The sequence below is a fragment of the Pongo pygmaeus genome, chromosome 6 (assembly GCF_028885625.2).
Source record: "Pongo pygmaeus isolate AG05252 chromosome 6, NHGRI_mPonPyg2-v2.0_pri, whole genome shotgun sequence".
Classification (NCBI taxonomy): Eukaryota; Metazoa; Chordata; class Mammalia; order Primates; family Hominidae; genus Pongo; species Pongo pygmaeus.
In genome coordinates this window covers 61,069,724-61,090,174 of record NC_072379.2, presented here as the reverse complement: position 1 = coordinate 61,090,174, position 20,451 = coordinate 61,069,724, and the positions used below count along the sequence as shown (strand labels likewise).

The following is a 20,451-nucleotide window of genomic DNA, read 5'->3' as shown; positions in this document are numbered from 1 at the left end:
AACAGAATTCATGAGAAAATGGGATAAGAATTCAGCCCTCAGACTCACAGCACTTTCAGATATTAACACCCTTGCCTTCAGTTTCTCCCAGATAGCAGGAAAAAGGAGCATGAACCATCACAGCTGAATCAAGCACAGGCTGGGCAAAAACAAACTCCTTCATGTCCCCATTGCAGAATTCACCTCTTGGCCAGCGTGAAAATATCCAGAACAATACAATTCAGGAATAAGCCATCTTATTTCCTACTGGTTTCTGTTATTGAATCAATAAAAGTATTCCATTTTAAATATATACACTACTCTCCTGAAAATAATGCTCAGAGCATTTTAAAAATAAGTTAAGAATATTCCTCAATTGCATGTAACCCCCCACATCCAAAGGAAACAAGGTCTCAGGTTATCACTTGGACGGAATGTGGTTGTGAGTAGGACGAGAGGCTCAGTGGGTCTCTAAGAGCTCTTCCAGTGCAATAATGAAGGCATTAAATTACCAGGTCAGAGGCCCCAGTTCACAAAGAAATAATACCAGTTTATTATTTCTAATCTTATTAAGTTAGAAAATAGTCTTGAGATGCAATGTCATCCTAGAATGGCTAAAGTATTGATTATGTGAAGCTGCACTCATGGATAATTCAAGGAGCCTGATTTTATTTAATTTCAGTAATTTTTAAAGCATTCTAACAAATTTTCTACAAAGTAAATAATCCTGAATTATTTCCATAAATAATGTAGATATATGGTCAGATTTACTTAGTATTTACCAGTTACATATTTTGCATTATGAGTTAGGAAAAAAAGAATTATTTTTAATCCTATTTTCCCAATCCCCAGTGTCTTCCTTGAGACAAATAGACTTTTAAAAATATATATTGCAGTTTTAAGAAAAATATGGATGTTATCAAACTAGAACTTGTGACAATTCATTGATGCCGTCATTTTCTTATCATTGCATTATGTCCAAAGCTGAAACCTCAATGTGCTATGATTTTGGATTATGCAAAGAAAAGCCTATAGCCAGGCATTGTTACAATGTCAACCTGCTGCACCTGGAATTATAGACAGCAGTTAGCCCTGCCAGTGCCCCTTTCTCCCCTGCCTACCAGCAGAGCTCAACTTGAGGGTAGGGCCAGAAAGAAGCTTCAGTCTCCTCAGCCACAAACCACATTTTCCCCTTATGTTCAAGGAAAGTGGCCCCAGTCTCTGGTGAGTGGGCAAGACTGGCTACTAGAGCCAACAGCTTAATCCAACATTGAATGAACACCTACTATATGCCAAGACGCAGGCCAGGCATTCAAGGATACAAGGTTTTCTTCCTTCTAGAAGTTTCCAGTTGGATGTATGTCTGGATAATGACAGGCTTGGGAAAGTAATGTCCAGGGTGGCTAGGGACCTCTTCTCCATGACTAGATATTACCAAGGCTAAAAAAGTCACCACCCTCTGCTACCACCACCACATTCATGACATTATTCTCAATATCCTTCTTTCCTTCCACATAGACAATTTTTTTTTCATTCTCCAGGCAAATAACATGGCACCTGCCATGTCCCGGTGCTGTGCCAGGCATTAGGAATACAGCAATCAGTAAGATCCAGATTAGGCCATTTAGAGCCTCACAGTCTAATGGAGAATACAGGGAGGTCAATGAAAACCATATGGGGGCATCATACACTGTATAAGAGTAGACACTTGATACGAAAGGATCATGGAATTCTTTCTTGGGGAGAAGACATCTAAGCTGAGTTTCCAAACATGATGACAACACATACAATGGGAGATGGGAATGGAGTGCAGCATTTTAGACAACACATGCAAAGGCCCAGTGGTGAGAGAAAGACATGACAGGGAACTCCTAACTGATATGTCAGGAATACACAGTGCAAGGAGGCAAGGGAGGAGCCCCCCGTTCTGCTCCCAAAAGGCCCTGCATGAGGTGCTATGGAATTGGCTCTATGGTTGACTCACCTGGGGTCAGCCTCCACCAGTGGCTCACCCTGGCCTGTGCCCGTAGGCCAAAGAATCCAGCAGTCTCTTCCCTGTCTCTCACTCACATCCCCTGAGGTTGTTAATTAGACTTTTCCTATCCCAAGATTTCGTGAGCAGTAGGCAAAGTGCCTTCATGCAATTAGTGAGCCTGAACTTACCAATCCAAACCTGAGACTCACGCCCTCAAGAATGTTTCCTCTCAGGATATTTATTAGCTCAGAAGACATGTGTGAGCAAAGTATGTTATTTAGTGACCTGTAATTCCTGAATAATGATCACAGTAAATCAGACTTCATTATTATGTGCAGGAGAGCCGGGCAGCCCAACTGGCTAGGTAATGAGGTCTAATTTAATGCCCTGGTATTATTCTCCACGTTTGCTGGGAAGTTAGGGGTGGGATGGCAGGGTTGGCCTGGTGGATCCAGAAGCCCTGGGATGTTCAGCAGTTACCTAGGGAGGCTAGTACACATGTTAGGAGCTTGGGAAAGACTGTGCTCAGCAATGCTCAGTCCCTCCCAGTGGGTTACAACAAGGCCTGGTCCTCTCACAGTGGCTTAAACCAGAAAAGCTTATAATCACAACTTATTATAACAAACAACAGCACCCTGGGAGCTATTTGTTTGAGATAAAAGGAAGGTTACAAAGGCAGGAAACGCCAGCACAGATAGCAAAATCAGAATCTCCATGAAAAGAAATATTAACTGTCAGAGGGTTCACTTCATGAGTCATGTGTCTCAGACCAGTCTGTGATCGAGTCTGCTCAGCATGTCAGAGCCAGGGCAGATGGCTCTTGGTCCAGCCTTCTTTGAGTGTGAGTAGCCCTCACTTATTTCTTGCTTTGAGGAGCCTTTTCCGTAGCAATCCAATATTGTGGTTTTTAATTCTTCACGCACAGACTTTTTTCATTGATTACCTAACATCATTCGTTTGGGCCCATCCCATACAAAAGTCAATGGAGAGATCAATTTTAACCACTTGATGTACAAAAATTTGCTCTTAAAACATCCAGAGACTGAAATCATTTATCTTTTGTTCACCAACTCATAAATCTTTTCCTGCTGTTGGTTTCTTGTTGGGTAGCAGACACAAAGAAGGAGCCAGCCAGAGACCTTTGTGCAGGTGGCCTTCTCTGGATCCCCATGGAACTATCATCTAGGAAACCTCTGACATCCGATGGCAGTTATAAAGTGTAATATCTGTGTGTGACATCAGGTGCCAGACAGGCTGTAACACTCAACACACTATCAGCTGAAGCTCCCTCACTGCCCCTTTCATCAGTTTTCAGTCCTCTCATTCCTATCAGTGGAATATGGTGAAACCCAACAAAGCAGACTGCACTGCCACGTGTTGGGGGCTCACGTAAGGGGGATTGGCTTCCCACATGAAAAGCAATATTTGGTGCAAATCCTCTTTGTCTTCCATATCAGCAAAATAGCAGGATTCTCTTGCATTTTCCCCGAGCAACAACTGGAGCATTTATTTCTACAGGGCACAGGAAAATGCTTCCTCCACATTCTCTTTGGACTTGAAAAAGATTCTTAGATCTCCCCCTCTCTGGGAACTCTGGGCTCATAATCAGACAAAAAGCCTTTTAGTAATACCAAACTATGATGCAAGATAATCATCCCAAGTGTAGGAGAACAGCAGAGAGAAACTCAATTGTGTTTTAAAGCACTCTGAAAAATAGCAAACCCATTCATTTGAACTCTTCAAAAGTATTCTGTGTTATGGGTTCTCTAGCTGGTGTTTTAGCTGAATATGGCATTAAATCTTCATTGTATGGCAAAGCCTATAACAAGCAAAATGGGAAGAGGCTAAGTGTGCATTGGCTGCCAAGGCAGAGGTTTCTTTATTGTAAACAAGAACAGTGAGATGGGTGTGGGTGCAGTGGGCTAGTGGAGTAGAATCTGTCTGGGATTCAAAGTGATCACAATATGGTGAATATTGACTATGGTCAAAATATCCTGGAAAATCACATAGGATGGTGCCCATTGATGATGGACTCACTGCCTCTAGCTAAAGTCAGCCCTGCTAGATTTTTTCTAGCATTGAAATAGGCCTATGTCTACCCTTGAACTTCTGTCTAGGGACTAGTTGTCATGAAAACTGTGTGCCTATAAACAGTAGAATGGCACACAGCACTAAAAGAGGCTGATGCTGTGAAGGGCCGGGAAGACTGAAGTCATCTGCAAGAACAGCAAAGTTATGCTTCCCACATCATGTACACCTTCTCCCAGTAGTTCTCAACCTTCAGCCCTCATCAGAACCACTGGAGGCTGGTTAAAGGACAGATCAAGAGTCATACCCCCACAGTTTCTGATTCGGTAGGTCTGGGGTGGGCCTAAGAAGTTACATTCCCAGTGAGGCTGTGGACAACTCTGCAAACCACTGATTTGGGAGTTGTGTGGAATGATCGGAAGAACTTTCTATACCAACCACTTTCCTGCACTTCCATGCTGCCTTACTCGTACATCTGTACCCACATTTCCATTTTCTCCAATCTTGAAGTAATCTTCTGTCTCTAGCTATAGTTTCTACCAGCTTTGCTTCATTCTACTATTGGCTTTTTTTCCAGGTTGCAGAGGAATGTATGATGCCCTTCCTAATGTCTAAAAAATTTCATCAATCTTCAATTCCTTGCTGATATTGGTCTTCCATTTTCTCTACCACCCCACCAGCAGTGCCTAGAGTTGCCAGAACACCAACCCTTTAATATGTAGGGCAATACTCTTTTTTTGTTCCTTTGAGCTAATTCAGGCATTCTCACATGCACACATTTTATTGGCCATTATAGGCCAAAACCTACCCCCACAAAGGCCACAGAGAAGTAAATAACACACGTGGCACAGTGTGTTCAACTCAAGATGAGAGTCAGCACGTTTTCAATAAGGCACAGTAACTATTCACCAGATTATTATAGGATTCAGAGCACATAGGAGATATACAGTCATGTACGTGAGAGTGCGTGTGTGTGTTTTTGTGTGTATTTCAGAGACAAATAATGCTAAAATACTGTGTGTGTATTTCAGAGACAAATAATTCTAAAATACTGTAATCCTTCACAGGTAGGACTTCAGTATCATATTCATGCTAAGAGTACATTGTGGGCATCACTTAAATTGTCTGTGATGTACTCAATTGAATGTGTTTTATGGCTAGTGAGAAAAATAGAGATATATAGTTTACAGTAACAATAAAGAGAAAGGTGGCTATCCACCTTACATCTAATTCCCTGGTTTCAGAAGGTAACTCAGAAAAGGTTCTCTCTCAGGCAATTAAGTGAGCTAATGAAAGGCAATTTACATGGCAGAAAGAGAAAATAACTAAACAAACTTATTTAACCTATGGCCTCATCAGGACCAGAGAGCCTCTTTACTGGAGTCTAGAACTCCTGAACCTAAGAAACAATTCAGTCGATTTTCATCTTTTGTCTGCAAACATCTAAGAAATGTTGGTTGAGAATAGAGTTTTGTGTTAAGCTGTTTGAATTTTTGAAAAATAATATATATATATTCATGCCTTATATGTCTCTAATATCACTAAATGTAATCAATAGATAGTGGTTTTTAAACAAAGGGTTATTTTTGCAATAATGGAAAACAGAAGTATTTTCCTTTGTGTCTGTCTTTGAGTTTTCCATATCTAAAGCTGAGAGTAGTGAGGGGCTCACACTGTCCCAAACAGATACCACCATAAAAAGTGACTATTTTTATAAATACTGTCTTCCAGGAGCACAGCGGCCTCTGCAAAAGCATTCTTGCAAACTCAATATTATCTCATAGTAGCAAAGTGATAGACCTATAAGGGGTCCAATTATTCAGGAAAGACTTGAGGAATGTTCTGCAATAATGTCGGAGTAATTCAAGTCTCTACTGCTCCCATACCTGCAGTCTCCTCCCATCAAAGTGAGGAATCTGTTGAGAGTTTTTTGAAGTCATAACTTCCTACTTTGCTAAGAATATTATAGCCAATATACCACAACATCTTTATCCACTGTGTGTTTTTTCTCTCCTATGCTGTAATTAAAATGTCCAACATTTAAATATTTTCTATTGTTTCCAGCTTAGTATGGGCAAAGGTTGTAATTCCGGGATAGACCTAATTACAAAGTCCCATGTTCCATTCTGCGCCAATTGCAAGCTTTTCCAAGAATTTTATAATCTGGAGCTCTGACATTTCCCAAGTGAATATCCACAAGTACTGTTAGTGCCCGATTGTCTGAAGAAATATTGATCTCTCCAAGCTACAAGCATTTCTTTTGGAGAATATTTCGTTTGGAGCATTTCGTTTGGAGCATCTCGTTTGGAGAATATATGATCCACACTAGATATTATTCTTGATCTACACTAGATATTCTTTTACTCCAGATGTAATCTACATTGAAGATTGTGGAGGACCTGTAGTTCTTTTTCCTTCTCCATCCATAATAAGCGCCATTCTCCAGTTCCTACAGGTTGTTCCTAGGCTTTATTTACGTATCTCATTCTTTCAGAAAGTCCTAGATTGATGTTGTATTTTTTGAAGTAATGCTACCTGTTCTATCAGCAGAACCCAGAAATTTCAGTGGTTTAGCAAAAGGAAAGTTTCTTTCTCGCTCATGTCACAGTCTAGTGAGATTATTCCTGATTGGGAAGCTCTCCTCCATATGATGAATCAGGGACCCAGACTCTTCTTATCTCGTGGCTCAGCATCTTCATCAGGCAACTCCCAAAGTTGCCCTAGAAGTCATTTCCATCATAACCAGCTAAAGGGACAATGAACATGGAGAACCTCACAAGGGAGCTTGAATAGGACGGGCCTGGAAGTGGTGTAATTACTGCTGCTCTTGTTTCCCAGGCTCAAACCCAGTCACACAGCCACTTAATTGCAATGGAGGTTGGAAAATGCAATGGGCTGTGTAAGCCCAGTGGGAAGAGGAAGCAGGTTTGCTAATTCCCAAGCAGCCTCTGTCACAAGGGCTTTTGCATCCTTTTGGACATCATCACTGATGGAAGATGGCCATAGGACTGAAACAGCTGGCTTGCTCTGTGCAGACTTCTCCTTCCTGGGTCTTCTGATTTCTGGGTAAGGGGACTCCTGGGCCTGCCCATGGGGAGCATCTTCTAAGAGAAGAAAGGAAAGAAAAAATGGCAAAATGAATTACCAATAAATTATAGCTCCTTGGTTGTCAGGGACACGTGTGCATACATTTCAATTAAGCAGACATGATAGGAAGCTAAGTGTGCACAGTGAGAAGCTCCGAGAAGTAACTGGTAGGTGGCCCACACAATATCAACCCCTCCTTAGTACACAGGTGGGGCTGGCATTCTGCTACAGATCTGTTAAGTCACCTGCCCTTTACTCATTGTTTCCCTGGTCCCCAGCATCAGAAGGAAGTTCAACTAGGGAGTTTGATTTTGCTGAGCTGGACAAAGCAATTTTCTGGTGTCTCTCATTTGTTAGCAACTGTGAGATGTCATCACCATGCATGGTGTGGACCCAGGTGGTACGTGCATGCCGAAACACACAAAGAGCATACAACAAATGCCTGGAGAACTGTGAGAAAAACTCTTTCAGAGCAATAATTCTGTGTGATATAAGAAAGCCAGAGAGTTAACTGTCACCAATGTCCTGGGAGTAATTTGATTTTTATGGTAAACCCTGGGAGACCATTTTCCCTACCATTCCTATTTTGAGTGTAACTTTATCGTGTTTGCTTTTATGGATGCTAAAGGCTGGAAACCTTTAACACTGAGAAAGTTCTCAGATTTAATCTGGACATTGTTCAGCCAGATTTGCCAATCCAAATGGGATTTTTGGCCTCTGTGGAGAGAAGGGATCTGGAAGCAGGGAGATGCACAAATGCACAGTCACCTCTTCTTCCCAGCCCTCATTGCTAAGGCCGAAGGAAGAGAAAGAGGTCAAAGAAAGGGCTGGGTATTCCCCTTTAGGCTCTACCTTCCTGAGAAGAGTCACCCTATGTGGGTTTCCTCCTGATCCCTGACATAGAACAAACTGGATCCCAGAAGAGACTGGGTATCTGCTGAGCTTGCTCTTTCGTGGATCTGGGGGCCCACAGTCTTCAGCCTACCACAGAAATGTTTCATTGCTTGGGCAAGAGACCTCAATAGAGCCCTGTAGCCCCCCATGGGGGCAAATCAGCAGGGCCATTTTGTGTAGGATTAGAATGCCTGGTGTTCAAATCTTTGTAAAAGTGTCCTGCGACATTATTACAGTGCCCTATGCAATTCAACTGCTCAAAATGCATTTGAGAATTTGTCACACTTCTTGCTTTGCTTCTTTCTTTTTCTCTCTGGCCTCCCATATCATATTTCTTTAAGCGATATTTATCTTCACAGCCAGTGAGCAGGAAGAGGAAATAAATGAATGTCTCCTTCCTTCAGTGAATGAGGAGGGGCCCCCTCCAGATAGTACTTTATATCCTCTCCTGAGAGACATTTGATTCCAAGTTGATCACGAAGGTCATAGTTCACAGTCAACACCCAAGCATCTACACAGCAGCATTAAAAAGAAGAGTTTTGTCATCAGTGATGAAAAGGAGGACAATTGGGGAATTTCAAGTAGCTCTAAAACACAGTAGAGTTCTCACACTCAAAAGCAGACAAGGGTCAGCAGGTAATGAAGAGTGAAACTGGCTGGGAGGAGATTGGGGGCAAACTGAAGAGCCCTTGGCCCACTGGAAGGGGCCACCACTCCCCAACATCCATTCGTGGCTGCCAGGCCAAACAGGGGGCCACTGTTGCTAGATCCGTTGATTTTCTAGAGAAGCAGGGGAAAATGTTCCCATATGAATTATCCCATTCTCCAATGATGAAAATTAATTCATGCTTTCAAAAACACTTTGCTGGCCAACCCAGACACACTGAATGGTGGATGTCCATGGGGACTTCACTTTGCAACCTCTGTAAGTCTACCTCTCTACAAATAATTGAGGGCCAGCTATTATTGATACGCTCTTCTTGTCCATTTGTACATTTCCTGGTCATAGGACTTCCGTGTGAGGTAGTAAAATGAAATAATCCTCATTAAGAACATATCACTAGAGACCAGGAGCAGTGGCTCATGCCTATAATCCCAACATTTTGGGAGGCTGAGGCAGGAGGATCACTTGAAGCCAGTGAGCTATGGCCTCCTGTGAGAACCACTGCACCTACTGGACAACAGAGTGAGACTCTGTCTATAAAAATATAAGTAGATAAAAGTAAAAATAAGAACATATAACTAGGAATACAGATAAAATAAATTCAATCTATGGTGGAAAGTAAGAATCTACCTCATCTCCTTATAAAACTACGATCTTTTCCCAGCAGTTTAAATTATTCAACATTATTAGATGTAATGTTCATTGAAAGAAGATTTTTGAAGTCATTCAAATCCAAGAATTTGGTCTTAGGAAGCCTGGCCACAGACATTACTAAACAGCAGCATTAGACAACTGTGGAAAATTCCTCTCAATCAGACCTCAAGAAAGATCTGTTGATTGATTGGAAATGGGAGAATTGCTCATCCTCAGGAGGACAAGAAGAGAGGATTTGAATAAAAGTGCTGAAAATCTGAAACAAAGAAAGGGTCCTGTAAACAGCCTAGATAACTGGGCAGACAGGCCCACCTGACTTATGAAGGAATATGAACCATCCATGATGGGTTCCATTAAAAGAACAAGGAGGCCTTCATAAGGAAGATTGGAGGACATGCTTGTGGCTGTATGCACCTTTGGCCCAAGGCCTGGACCAGAATCCCCCAGAGTTTGGGGTTTGATTACTTCAAACATAGACATCTACGCTACTAGATACATCTTCTTTACTAAGTGTAGGCTTCACCTCCAACCCACTCCCACCCCCAAACTCATCCCAAGGTTGAGAATCACTAATTAATTGGCCTGAATTCATAGTCACTGGACAAGGTTATTGGACATACACTGATTTCGTTATCACATAACTTCTAAAAGTTAATGAAAGGTTTTTTATTAATCCAGGTTTTAATAGGCTATATTTCTTCATACCTAAAGAAGTAAAACTGGGGAAAAATTGAAAATAGTAACAGGAATTGATTATTTTTAATCTTTGTAAGTTCAAGATAACTCAGTTGATTGTTTTGTATCTCTTTGACAGAAAAACGAAATCAGGCACACACAAAACTGGATTCTCTCTGTCCTCATGAAACCTGCCTCTAAGGATGCATTTCTATTTTTTTTTTAGTAGAAAAATTATCTTCCTTATGGCTTGCCTATGGTTCCTTTTCATTGCTGCAGGGTTTCAGAGCCTGGGGAAGTGGGCTTCTGGGGTCCAGGAGAGTCAGTGATGCCGGCAGATGCTGTGTCAGTGCCTTGCACGTGCCATCCTGGATCTTACGGAGGTCAAGATTTTTCCTCCTTCTTTTGTTCGTCTTGTTCTAGGGGTATGAGAGTGCTTCTCTCTTCTTTAAGAACCCTAATTAGGGATTTTAAATTATATACTTAGTAATAACTGTAAGAGCAATTTTTAAAAAGTTTACAACAGGGTAGGAAATACAAAATAGTCACAGTAATATAAAAAACACCCTCAAAAATAAAATGCATAGACAAAATATCAGAAATATTTTTCACAATTTTCCTTAGTCATGGGAGATTTTCCAATCTTCTTTCTACAATTAATCAAAATGAAATGCCATTTAACTTCAGAGAGATGTTTTTTTCCTTTGATGATGAAAGCAAATAATGGAAATAATTAAATGAGAGTTTTATTACATTCAACTCTTCTTTGCTGAACATCAATTCATTCTATAATTAAAAATGTATTTTATAATTTACACATTTTTAATTTATGAAGTTGAGTGTCCTTGTCAGCTGGCCTCAGTCATCTACAGCAGGGAGCAGGGACAGGATGTTATGAACTGATGGTCCCCACAGTCCAGCCCCTAGTGCTCAGAATCCAGGGAGACTCGGGCACTGGACATTGGATCTCTGCATCAGCAATGAGCTGCATCATCTCTGACAGGAATGGGTGATAAGAACGTTTCCCTTCACCATTTTTAAAAGCCAGGTCCTTGATTTTCATGGGCAGGAAGGGGAAACATGGTTGTGGGGGTGGTTAGTTTACCACATCACATTTTCACATTTTCATCTATCATAATTTAGATCTTTACATTTCTTGAGTTGGTGATTGATTGCCTCCAAACACACAAACACTCTCCACCTGTACATAATGCACCAGGGACTCTGCTCTCATAAAGTCAGGACCAAGGTAGAAGTGAATAAAATTCTAAAGCCCACTCCTTAGCAGTAGTAAGTCCCAGGATCGGCCACAGCTACAGGTGACAGTTTCTGGATGCTGTTAGTTTGCAGCAAATTGAAGTTTTGTGGTTTTATCTATTACCAGAAAAGCCCTCCAAAAAAAATGTAGCCAGTGGGGAAGAAAGCAGGAGTCCCACCGTCTCATTTTTAACAAGGACCAGCTGAAAAATGAAGGCGCGCACCACACAAACCATCTTATGTCTGCCAATTCATTTCCTGGCCCCAAAAGAAAAAAAAAAAACCCTCGTGTTTCCTCTTATGCAGGCCAAACATGGCAAAGTACCAAGGGAATTCTGAATGGAATCAATTGCACTTGTTACTAACTGAGTTTTCTTTTATTCTTATATTACCAAGGGCTGAATACTCAGCTGCAAGCAATTATAATGAAGAGTTACTGAGTAATGGTTTCCAGATTGCTCCATGATGGGGCATTAATTGAAAGGGACAATTTAAGAGCTTAGGCCATGTAAATGCATTTCTTATTCTGTCAGATTGAGAAATTTCTGGATGCAAAAGGCTGAAATGCTTAGAACTGATAAAGACTTAATAATGCCCATTTAAGCCAGTATTTTCAAAACGAGTTTCATGTTTTTAAGAGAACAAATATTAAATGGTGAACCTGTGAGCTTGTTCATTCAACCAGGACAATGATCTAAATAGCACATTGGCATGCTGCACTCATATTATAAACATATACATTGTATAAAATGTGACTTGTTTAGTCTGTTGCATTGCAAAGCCGGTTAAGTTTGCAAGTAAACTTTTATTTTTCAGTTCTCATGCTATTATGATGCATATTGAGCACCCTCTCTTGCTCTCTTGCTCTGTATGTATACTTTAAAATTTTAAACAGCATTTAAAAACACATAAATGAGTTTTATATGTGTATGCATGCTTTAAAATTTAAAATATTTCTAAACAGATTTGCTTGCATATGAAAGTGGACCTTCTCAAAAATTAACTGTGAAGTCCGTATCAGAAAGCTTTATTTTGCCTTTCCCTGAGCCGCATTAAGCCATAACATTTTCAAAGAGGTTCTCTGATATGCCACATTAAAGATAAGTATCATAAGACAGTAAGACAGTTAATGCCAAGCAAGGAAGAAAATCACCAGCTCTCTCAAAAAAGGAAAAAAAAAGAGTAGTACTCGTTTTTAAAGTCTAATTTCAGACTTCTGCATTAGTACTAGTTTTACTTATGAAAAGGAAGGAAGAAAGAAGAGAAGGAAGGAGGGAGAGAGAGAAAGAGAAAGAAGAAAGAAGGAAAGATGGATGGATGGATGGATGGTAGACCGAAAGAAATAGATGCAGGTACATTTTAAGACATGAATTCATCATTGAGGAGAGATGGACACTACTGCTCTTTCTCATTCTGTTTTCTAAATCTGAATTGCCATCTGAGAATTGAACTTTTACCCTTCCTTCTGCCTTCAGTCTGGCATTCTGGATTTGTGCACAGTAGCTGTGGTGCTGATGGTAGACTTCTCCTAGAGTCTTGACACAAACCATGACATGGATGGCAACATAGGCAGAGGAAAGAAGTTGTCAACCTGGGGAAATTGAGAGCATTCAATCCAAGAGAATGAAAAGGAAAGGCCTCATGATATACTTGTTATTATACATTGCCCATTTTTACTCATTCATTCAACAAGCTATGTTGTACCCTTTCTCCATCTATACTTCACATGCTGGCAAAGCACAAAACAAGGATGAAGGCATCTTATCTATTCATGGGCATATCTTTGTTTATTAGACAATTCCTAGACTATTCCTTGGACGGAAATCTTCTTTCTTATTGGATTAGTCATTCATAGAATGAAAGCCCTGAATTAATATCTGACTCTTCACCTTGGGCTGTTGTTTATCTGATAGTTGTGAAAGTAAGCTCAAGCAGCAGTGAAAAAATCTGGTGGTCTTTTCTGCTCACTGTAAAGTCAAGGTCAAGCCCCACCAGAATGTCCCAAACAGAAGTCAAAAACACAACCACTTGAAAAGTGGAAGGTCAATTTGGGACAGGGTTGAATACCATCATAAGTAATAAAGTAATCCAACCTAATTATTCAAACAGAACTGTCAAGAATCCAAGATGAGATAGGGAAAGCATTCTTTGCCAGCAAAAAGCATTGCCTCAAATGATCCCTTTTTAGTCACAAAAATTTCCACTATGTATCTGTCCTTTACTTTGCTACCCTTTCTTTTTTCCATTCATTGCTGAAATCTGACATTTTAACTGAAGTTTCAAAACCCCTTTATTTATTTCCAAGATTTAAGGGGAAAAGGTTTCTTTTAAAACATCCTGAATTTAAAAATAAATAAACTGAACAGGAAGACTTAGACTGTCTATTTCAATTCATCTTGTGATTTCTCATTTTGTGGATTGTACTGATAAATTATTGTAAGTCACATCGTAATTTTGCCTAAGAAATGTGAGCATCATCGGGTGTTTTTAAAATATAATAGGGGCCCTCTTTCACCCAGCCATTTCCTGGGCTGCTGCTTTTCCTAGTAGCAGCCAAACACCTGAACAAACCCAGGAATTCTGGGCCAAATGGTTCTGATAACAGCAGATTTGGGTAGAATTGATTTGATCAAATAACTCATACAAAATGCAGCTTAATAGGTGTCCTTATTCTCAGGACTCCACTCAACTACAGAGAAGGGAGTGAAAACACATTCTCTTTTGATAATGTAGTTTATTCCAAAAAAATTTTGTACAAGTACATACACACATATTTGAATAATATATGAGTGTAACTACTACACGAAGGGGTATCATTATAATCTTGGATCCTGAACATATACTTAATTTCAACAGCTTACAGAAAAGAATTAATGTTGCATGCATAAGTGTGCAGTGAAAACTTTAGAAGTTGAGTTAGAGGGTTGGTTTTGTTTTGTTTTTTAACAATTTCAAAGTTCCTAAAATGCAGATAGTATGAAGAAAAGAACTGATTTTCTACATAACTAAAAATTCAGAGTCGGCAATTTCATGCTTATGCTAAGCAGTTTTGCTTGAATCAGTACCTGGAAAAATTAAGGTAATTCCTGTGTTTACAGGCTCTATTCAAGCAAGAAGGAGCAACATTTGAGAGGGATTAACAATCAAAAATTGAAAATCTACCATCACCACACAAGCTTGCCTTTTCATTTTGTACAGATCATAAAATACGTAACACGGACCAGACCCTTGTCCGGCAAATGTTCACATCCTAATTTTTAAAAATAGCTTTTATACACAATTGCTCTCTTTGCAATAAAACAAAGATTTGTTTATAGCTACAATTTAATTAAGAACCTTTTCGAAGAGGAAGATCTGGAAACCAGGGATCTTATTTTTTCTTTTTTTTTTTTTCCTCCGGGGTTGTTTGTTTATTGGTTTAATTTTCCCTGAAGTAAAAATACACTTTGAAATGTAACATGTCATTATGTAATTTGTAGTAACAAAGTGCAGGCCCTTGCACACGACAGCAAACAGGACCGCTCCGGCTCACAGACAGTCCCCATATCCACAGCCCCCTCCCCGATCTGATTAACAGCCTGTATAAACATTCAGCCAACCAGAACAGCGGCCAGTGCACAATTTGGTCAGTCATAAAACTGCCAGCCAAACACAGACACAGGGGGTTTATGCAGAAATCTTAATTTGGGGGAAATGATCAAAACTGAGACAACATGGCCCCCACGGAGATCAGGAAGGGCTAACCTTTATTTTTATTAATCTCACCCCACCTCCCAAATAGCAAGGGATGCTATCACCACTGAAGGTAAAATGCTTAATAAAATGTCCCTGAAATGCAGCATTGCAGAGGGAGCATGGTCAGGAGCTCCACCCCTGAACAGCAAAATCTAAAGGGGAAAAATAAACTTCTATTTTAAGGAGCAATTTTAAATGGTCTGAGATGTTTCCCTCTCAGCATGATGGAGGGAACGGATTCCCTCCATCAGCATGTTTTCTACTGATGCAAGAAAAACTAATATGTATTCTAATTGTGCAGAAATTGGTGAAATTTATACAAAGGGTGTTTTGTGTTTTTTTTTTTCCTTCCCACCATTTTCATTGCCCTTGGCAAAAGACTTTAGACCCTTCACATAATGGAAAATTCAAAATGTTCAATGTAAATCAAATAATTAGTAAGAAACAGGTTTTAAAAAGTTTTTTTTTAGAATACTCTCGCAAGATGGTGAACTTGTTTTTTCTGGCTTGGGACAGGATTTCATAGCTCACTTTTGAGACTATATGGTACCCAACTTTTAACAGAATTGAGTCTTTTAAATATTCTCTTTTCTGAAAATATGCTGGTGGTAATGACAGTGATTGAATTAGCTATAGCAAAAAGACATTGCGTTAGTCTAGTTCCTTTCTCCTCAATAGCTTTTTGCTAACTGGTTACCATAGAGCATCGGGCTTCACAGAAATTTTTCATAATTTTCACCTTTGTTCTAGTCTTGCTCCTTAATTTGGAACCTCTAATTTGTTTGAGAAAAAACAAAAACAAGAAAGCATGATCAGCCACCTTACCAATGCTCTCCCAGACCGGGTTACCCACGTCTTCCTTGGTATATCTAATTGTGCTCACAAGCGTTTATTTTTTCCCCTTGTAAGAAACCTGCATGCTTTTTTCTAGGTGGCTTTCTGCTAAAGAAATTAATAACGAAACATAATGCAAGCTCCAAATAAAATGAGAAAATGTATAGACACATTGAATAATTATTTTTTCCAGGCCTTAGGCAAACTACTTGCCATTTCATTTAATTCTCACAAAACCTATGAGTTGGGTATATGTATTATCTACACTTTTTTTTTTTTTCACAGATTAGGGAACTGAAGCACAAAGAGTTTCAGTAATTTGCCCCCAAGCCACATAGCATGTGAACAGCAGAGCAAGAGTACTAGCTCAAGCAGCCTAATTCAAGAATCAATCTACTGCCCCTCCTAGATATGATGTTATTACCTTTGTTGAGAGGTAAGTACGTCTCAGATCCTTAGGGTCATTGCAAAGAGGTGGACAAGGAGCCCTCCATGATGATTTCACTTAGGTAGTAAGTGAGGTAGCCTGGTGAATCTAAGGAGCATCAGTTTCAGAGTTTGAAAGCTATGGGTTTCTTTGCAAGCTCACCACTGATTAGCTGCAGGACCTTGGAAATGTTTACTCACATATCCCAGCTTCTGTTTCCTCATCTGCAAAAAAGAAAAAATTTTGTGAGAGTTAAATGGAATGTCATTTTTTTTTAATGCTTCACAAACATATAGAAGATTTTCAAGTCTTCTTTTCTCTCCCCAAGCTAATCCATTTATATCACTTTGTGATCAGTTTTAATCATTATAACATTACAAATATACTTTATGAAATCACCTTTCTAGGGTATAGCTTGATGAAAGGATTTCATATCTAATACAAAATTTTAAACCGAATATTTGGGTACATTTTTTTAAACTCATTGGATCACACTAAATTGTAGATACTCTAAAAAATGAGTTAGGTCTCCTAAGTATGGCTGAAAAGTAGGCACATTTGCCTTCACTCCAAAAACCAGCAAGATAATTTCTAACATTCATGAATGTTCATTTCAAAAGCATATGGCAATTGCACATGGGCTAATCTTTGGTCAGCAAGTTAAAGAAGAGCAGAGATGTCAAAGAAGCTTCCTCTCTGATATCATCCATCAACTGATGGTTGTTGGACCTTCTCTGTCACAGCCTGCCTTCAACCGATTCTCTCTCATTGTTGGAAAAAGGGAAAAATGAGCAAAAACTACAACAAGCAATAATTCAAATCATTGCCCAAAATGTTCTTCCAACTCTGTGAGTTACATAACCTTAACCTATCTTGAAAACCACAGATTTCCATCTCCTTGGGATGGCAGAAAGCAACAGAATATTCTAAATGACATTTTCAGGTTTACGGGTTTGACATATCTTTCAAAACATTTCCGAGTTTTCCCCACTTCATTCCCCAACACCTCCCCAGGAGCACTTGCAGAGAGCAGGCCTAATGTTTTTGATGATAAATTAGTTGTCAATATATAGACAAGTTACTTTTTCCAAAGCCTCTTGGAGCAGAAGCATATTCTACTTCCTCTCAAAGGCCCTAGAACTACCTGTGTACTGGCATGCTCACAAGAAAATTTTTATTCACAAGAATAATCTGTTGAAAGGAGGATAGATTTTCAAATGGAGTTTCAAATAATCCTCACCTTTGAGATCATCTGCGCTCACGGCCCAGTATTTTCACAAGACGAAATGATTTACAGAATCAAGCCTGGAAAAATTGGAGGGCAACTCCAAAAGGCAAGAACATGTTGCCGAGTCAATCATTCATCCTGCCAGGGAAACTTTTGTAGTTTCCAAACTGTTATGAGACACCACTCTCTATCCAGGGCAGAGGAATCGTTGAAAAGGCAGGAGGTATGCTGGCCACACAGCCAGCATGGAGAGCTGGAGTTTTTGGCAGGGCACTTCCACCCCAAAAGCAGACAGAGTCCTGGAAGGGCGTTCATGTAAACAAAGCAGGGAGATAGCTTCAACTCTGCAATGAGGCGCAACCTTTCCCAGATCAAAGCTTGGATCACAGAGACAGCCCTGAAGAACTGAGCGTCCTTTCTGGAACATCCAACTCCAGGGGAGAGACTTGAACTGGAGCCACAACTTTGCCACCTGTAGCCAATGACTTGGCACACGAAAGCTCTCACAGGGTGGGGAGCCTGCAGCTGCTCCCACAACAGAAGATCAATGGAAAGATAAGACAACACAGGGAAGAAAGTTTTCTTACTCAAGATACTGAAGCTGAGATCACTTAACTAAAGCTTGCGTCCAGGCAACCCAAGTTCTCTATGCAGTGTTGAAAGGGGATGGAAATCAGTACAGGGTCATAAGCTCTGAAGCCAGGTTGCTGGGGCTTTGACTCTCTACTCTGCGTTTACTAGCTGTACGACCTATGCCTCAGTTTCCTTACCTTCAAAAGGACCTAATAGTTCCTCCTCTGTAGGATTTAATGAGTGACTGGGACACTAGAAAGCTCTCAAAATGTTGCCGTTATTATTTGAAGTTACACAGACCTGGGTTTGAACCAGGTTTGGCTACTTAGCACTTTTGTGAAGTTGGAGAAATGACAATCTTTGGGTGAACTCCCCAAGGGTAAAATGGATGTTAATACGGCCCTTGCAGTATTGCCATGGTGATTTAATTTTGTATGACACACAGTAGGCACTCAGTAATTGGCACTTCTGATTATTTTCATTTTTCCTGGTTTCCGACAGAGAAACCTGACAGGACTGGTGAGACTGCAAGAAACATAGCCAGTAAAATTTAGGATCCTCTTAAGTCCCCAAAGCTTCATCCATATGCAAAAGAGATACATCCCCAGGGAAGACTGGGTCCTGGATGTTTTTGAATACACAACTTATTTTATTTTAAGAGCAAAAAGAGAACCTGGAAGTGTTCCCAAATTTAACATCTGCAGGCAGATAGGATGACGAAATGTATTAGTACTGAGGAATAACTTTCTCCTGTCTTCTTGGAAAACATCTGGGGTATTACCCTCCCCTCCACTCATTCGCCCACCTCTTACCCCAAAGCTGACTGTCAGCCGACAGTTTATCAGCAATAAATGGAAACACCTGTGTGGCAGATAAGGCCAACTGAGTGTGATCAGCTGAGGAAACCTTAGGGACGCGTGCCACTCAATATTTCTTTTTCCATGCCAGGCAGGGCAGAAGCACAATCTAGCCTGTGACAGATGGCAAGGTTCACTTTCTCGTTCATTCATTCATTCAGTCATTCATTCAAAACAACCTCAGGAGGTCAGCAGGCCCAGCTCCCTGCCTGAAATAGGTCAACGCCTGGGCCACCAGGTGAATTAGAAGGCTATTGATCCTGCTTTTAACCACATCTGCAAAAAGACTTCTAGAAACTAACTCTGTGTCTTGTTCAAATCTTTAATCACCCTTTCTTTTGTGAAACCAAACCCCCTCCAGCTACAATTTCTCATCTTTATAGAGATGAGAAATATCATCTTTTGTACCCTGTGGCCAGTCAAAAAGTATTTTTATTGCCATCTCTGCTGCAATAACCTCCCCAAACTTGAAAACTCTAAATCCTGTTTTCTTCCCATGTCGCCACACCATATTAAACAATCCCCACCTCCTTTGCTCTTTCTTCAAAAGTCCTACTCGTCTACCTTTTAATTAGCTTGTTTCTTTTCTCTCAACTCATTCCAGCATCTACACATCATTTAGAAACCAAAACTTGACACAGAACTCTAATCGTTGACAAGAGATGTAGCTGCTATTAAAGTGAAAATGATCCAGTGTGTGTTTTCACAAAGCCGCTACCTGGACCCCCAAGCAAGTTACTTAACATTTCTGTTTCCTCACCTGTAAAGCTGATTCAATCATAAAGAATTAGGTCTGTGAACATGACATTAGGAAGACCTACCAGCAGGCGGTAGTCTGTAAAAGGTAAAAGTACTTCTTTTACTTCCTAAAAGAAGTAAGTTCAGAAAGACACATAGAAATTAACCAGGTCAAGAGAAGAAAGCAATCCTACCAGAGGCAACTGTGTGTGCAAAGGTCCTGAGGCCTGACCTGAGGACCAGGATGAGTAGATCCCAGAGAACAAGAAGAGGGTTGTGAAATGAGGCTGGTGAAGGAGGTAGAACCCAGATAACACAGGGCCATGTAAGCCAGGATTTTGGTCTTTTTTTTCAAGGCACTGGGAAGATGATGAAGTTATAAGCAGATTTATATATTTTTTAAAGGCTCCTGGCTGCAGAATAGGTTGGACACAGACAGGATGTGGGGAGAGTAGGAAGCTCTCCAGGTAACCCAGGAATGGGACTGTGAGAGCTCGGACTACAGTGGCATTTGTGAAGATGAAGAGACGTGGCTAGATTTGGAAATGAGAATTAACAGCACTTCACTGATTCACTGAATATGGCAGTGAGCGGGAGGGAGGTGTCCAGGGTGCTGCCAAGTGTCTGATTTGCTCATCTTGGATTCTTGGATGGCGCTGCTGTTTACTGAGGTGGAATGCTGGGGGAGGAACGGGTTTGAGGAAGAAGGCATGAGTTCAGTGTTTGGACATGCAGAGTCTGAAGTGCTGTGAGATGGCCAAGTCGAGATGTGGAATAGGCCATGGGATTTATGATTGGGAGCTCAGATGAGAGCCTAAGCTGGAGATATAAATTTAAGAGTCACCA

General features: G+C 40.4%; 1 protein-coding gene across 5 annotated transcripts in view; it reads right to left on the bottom strand.

Moving 5' to 3' along the window:
- Positions 1 to 569: 569 nt before the first annotated feature.
- The window catches only part of LOC129040574 (uncharacterized), a 161,841-nt gene continuing 141,959 nt past the window's right edge, over positions 570 to 20,451 (bottom strand). The window contains exons 1-4 of one of the 5 annotated variants that reach the window (XM_054495283.1): positions 17,450 to 17,844; positions 16,372 to 16,433; positions 12,671 to 12,804; positions 7,512 to 8,474 (exon numbers count right to left, since the gene is read on the bottom strand). In XM_054495283.1, coding sequence (XP_054351258.1) covers positions 8,317 to 8,474; positions 12,671 to 12,804; positions 16,372 to 16,433; positions 17,450 to 17,461 — 366 coding nt within the window. In that variant the 5' untranslated portion in view covers positions 17,462 to 17,844 and the 3' untranslated portion in view covers positions 7,512 to 8,316. Of the gene's footprint in view, positions 7,087 to 7,511; positions 8,475 to 9,923; positions 11,008 to 12,670; positions 12,805 to 16,206; positions 16,434 to 17,449; positions 17,845 to 20,451 lie in introns of those variants that run through there. The other 4 variants (XR_008503670.1, XM_054495284.1, XR_010126910.1 and 1 more) reach the window with 4 other exon arrangements.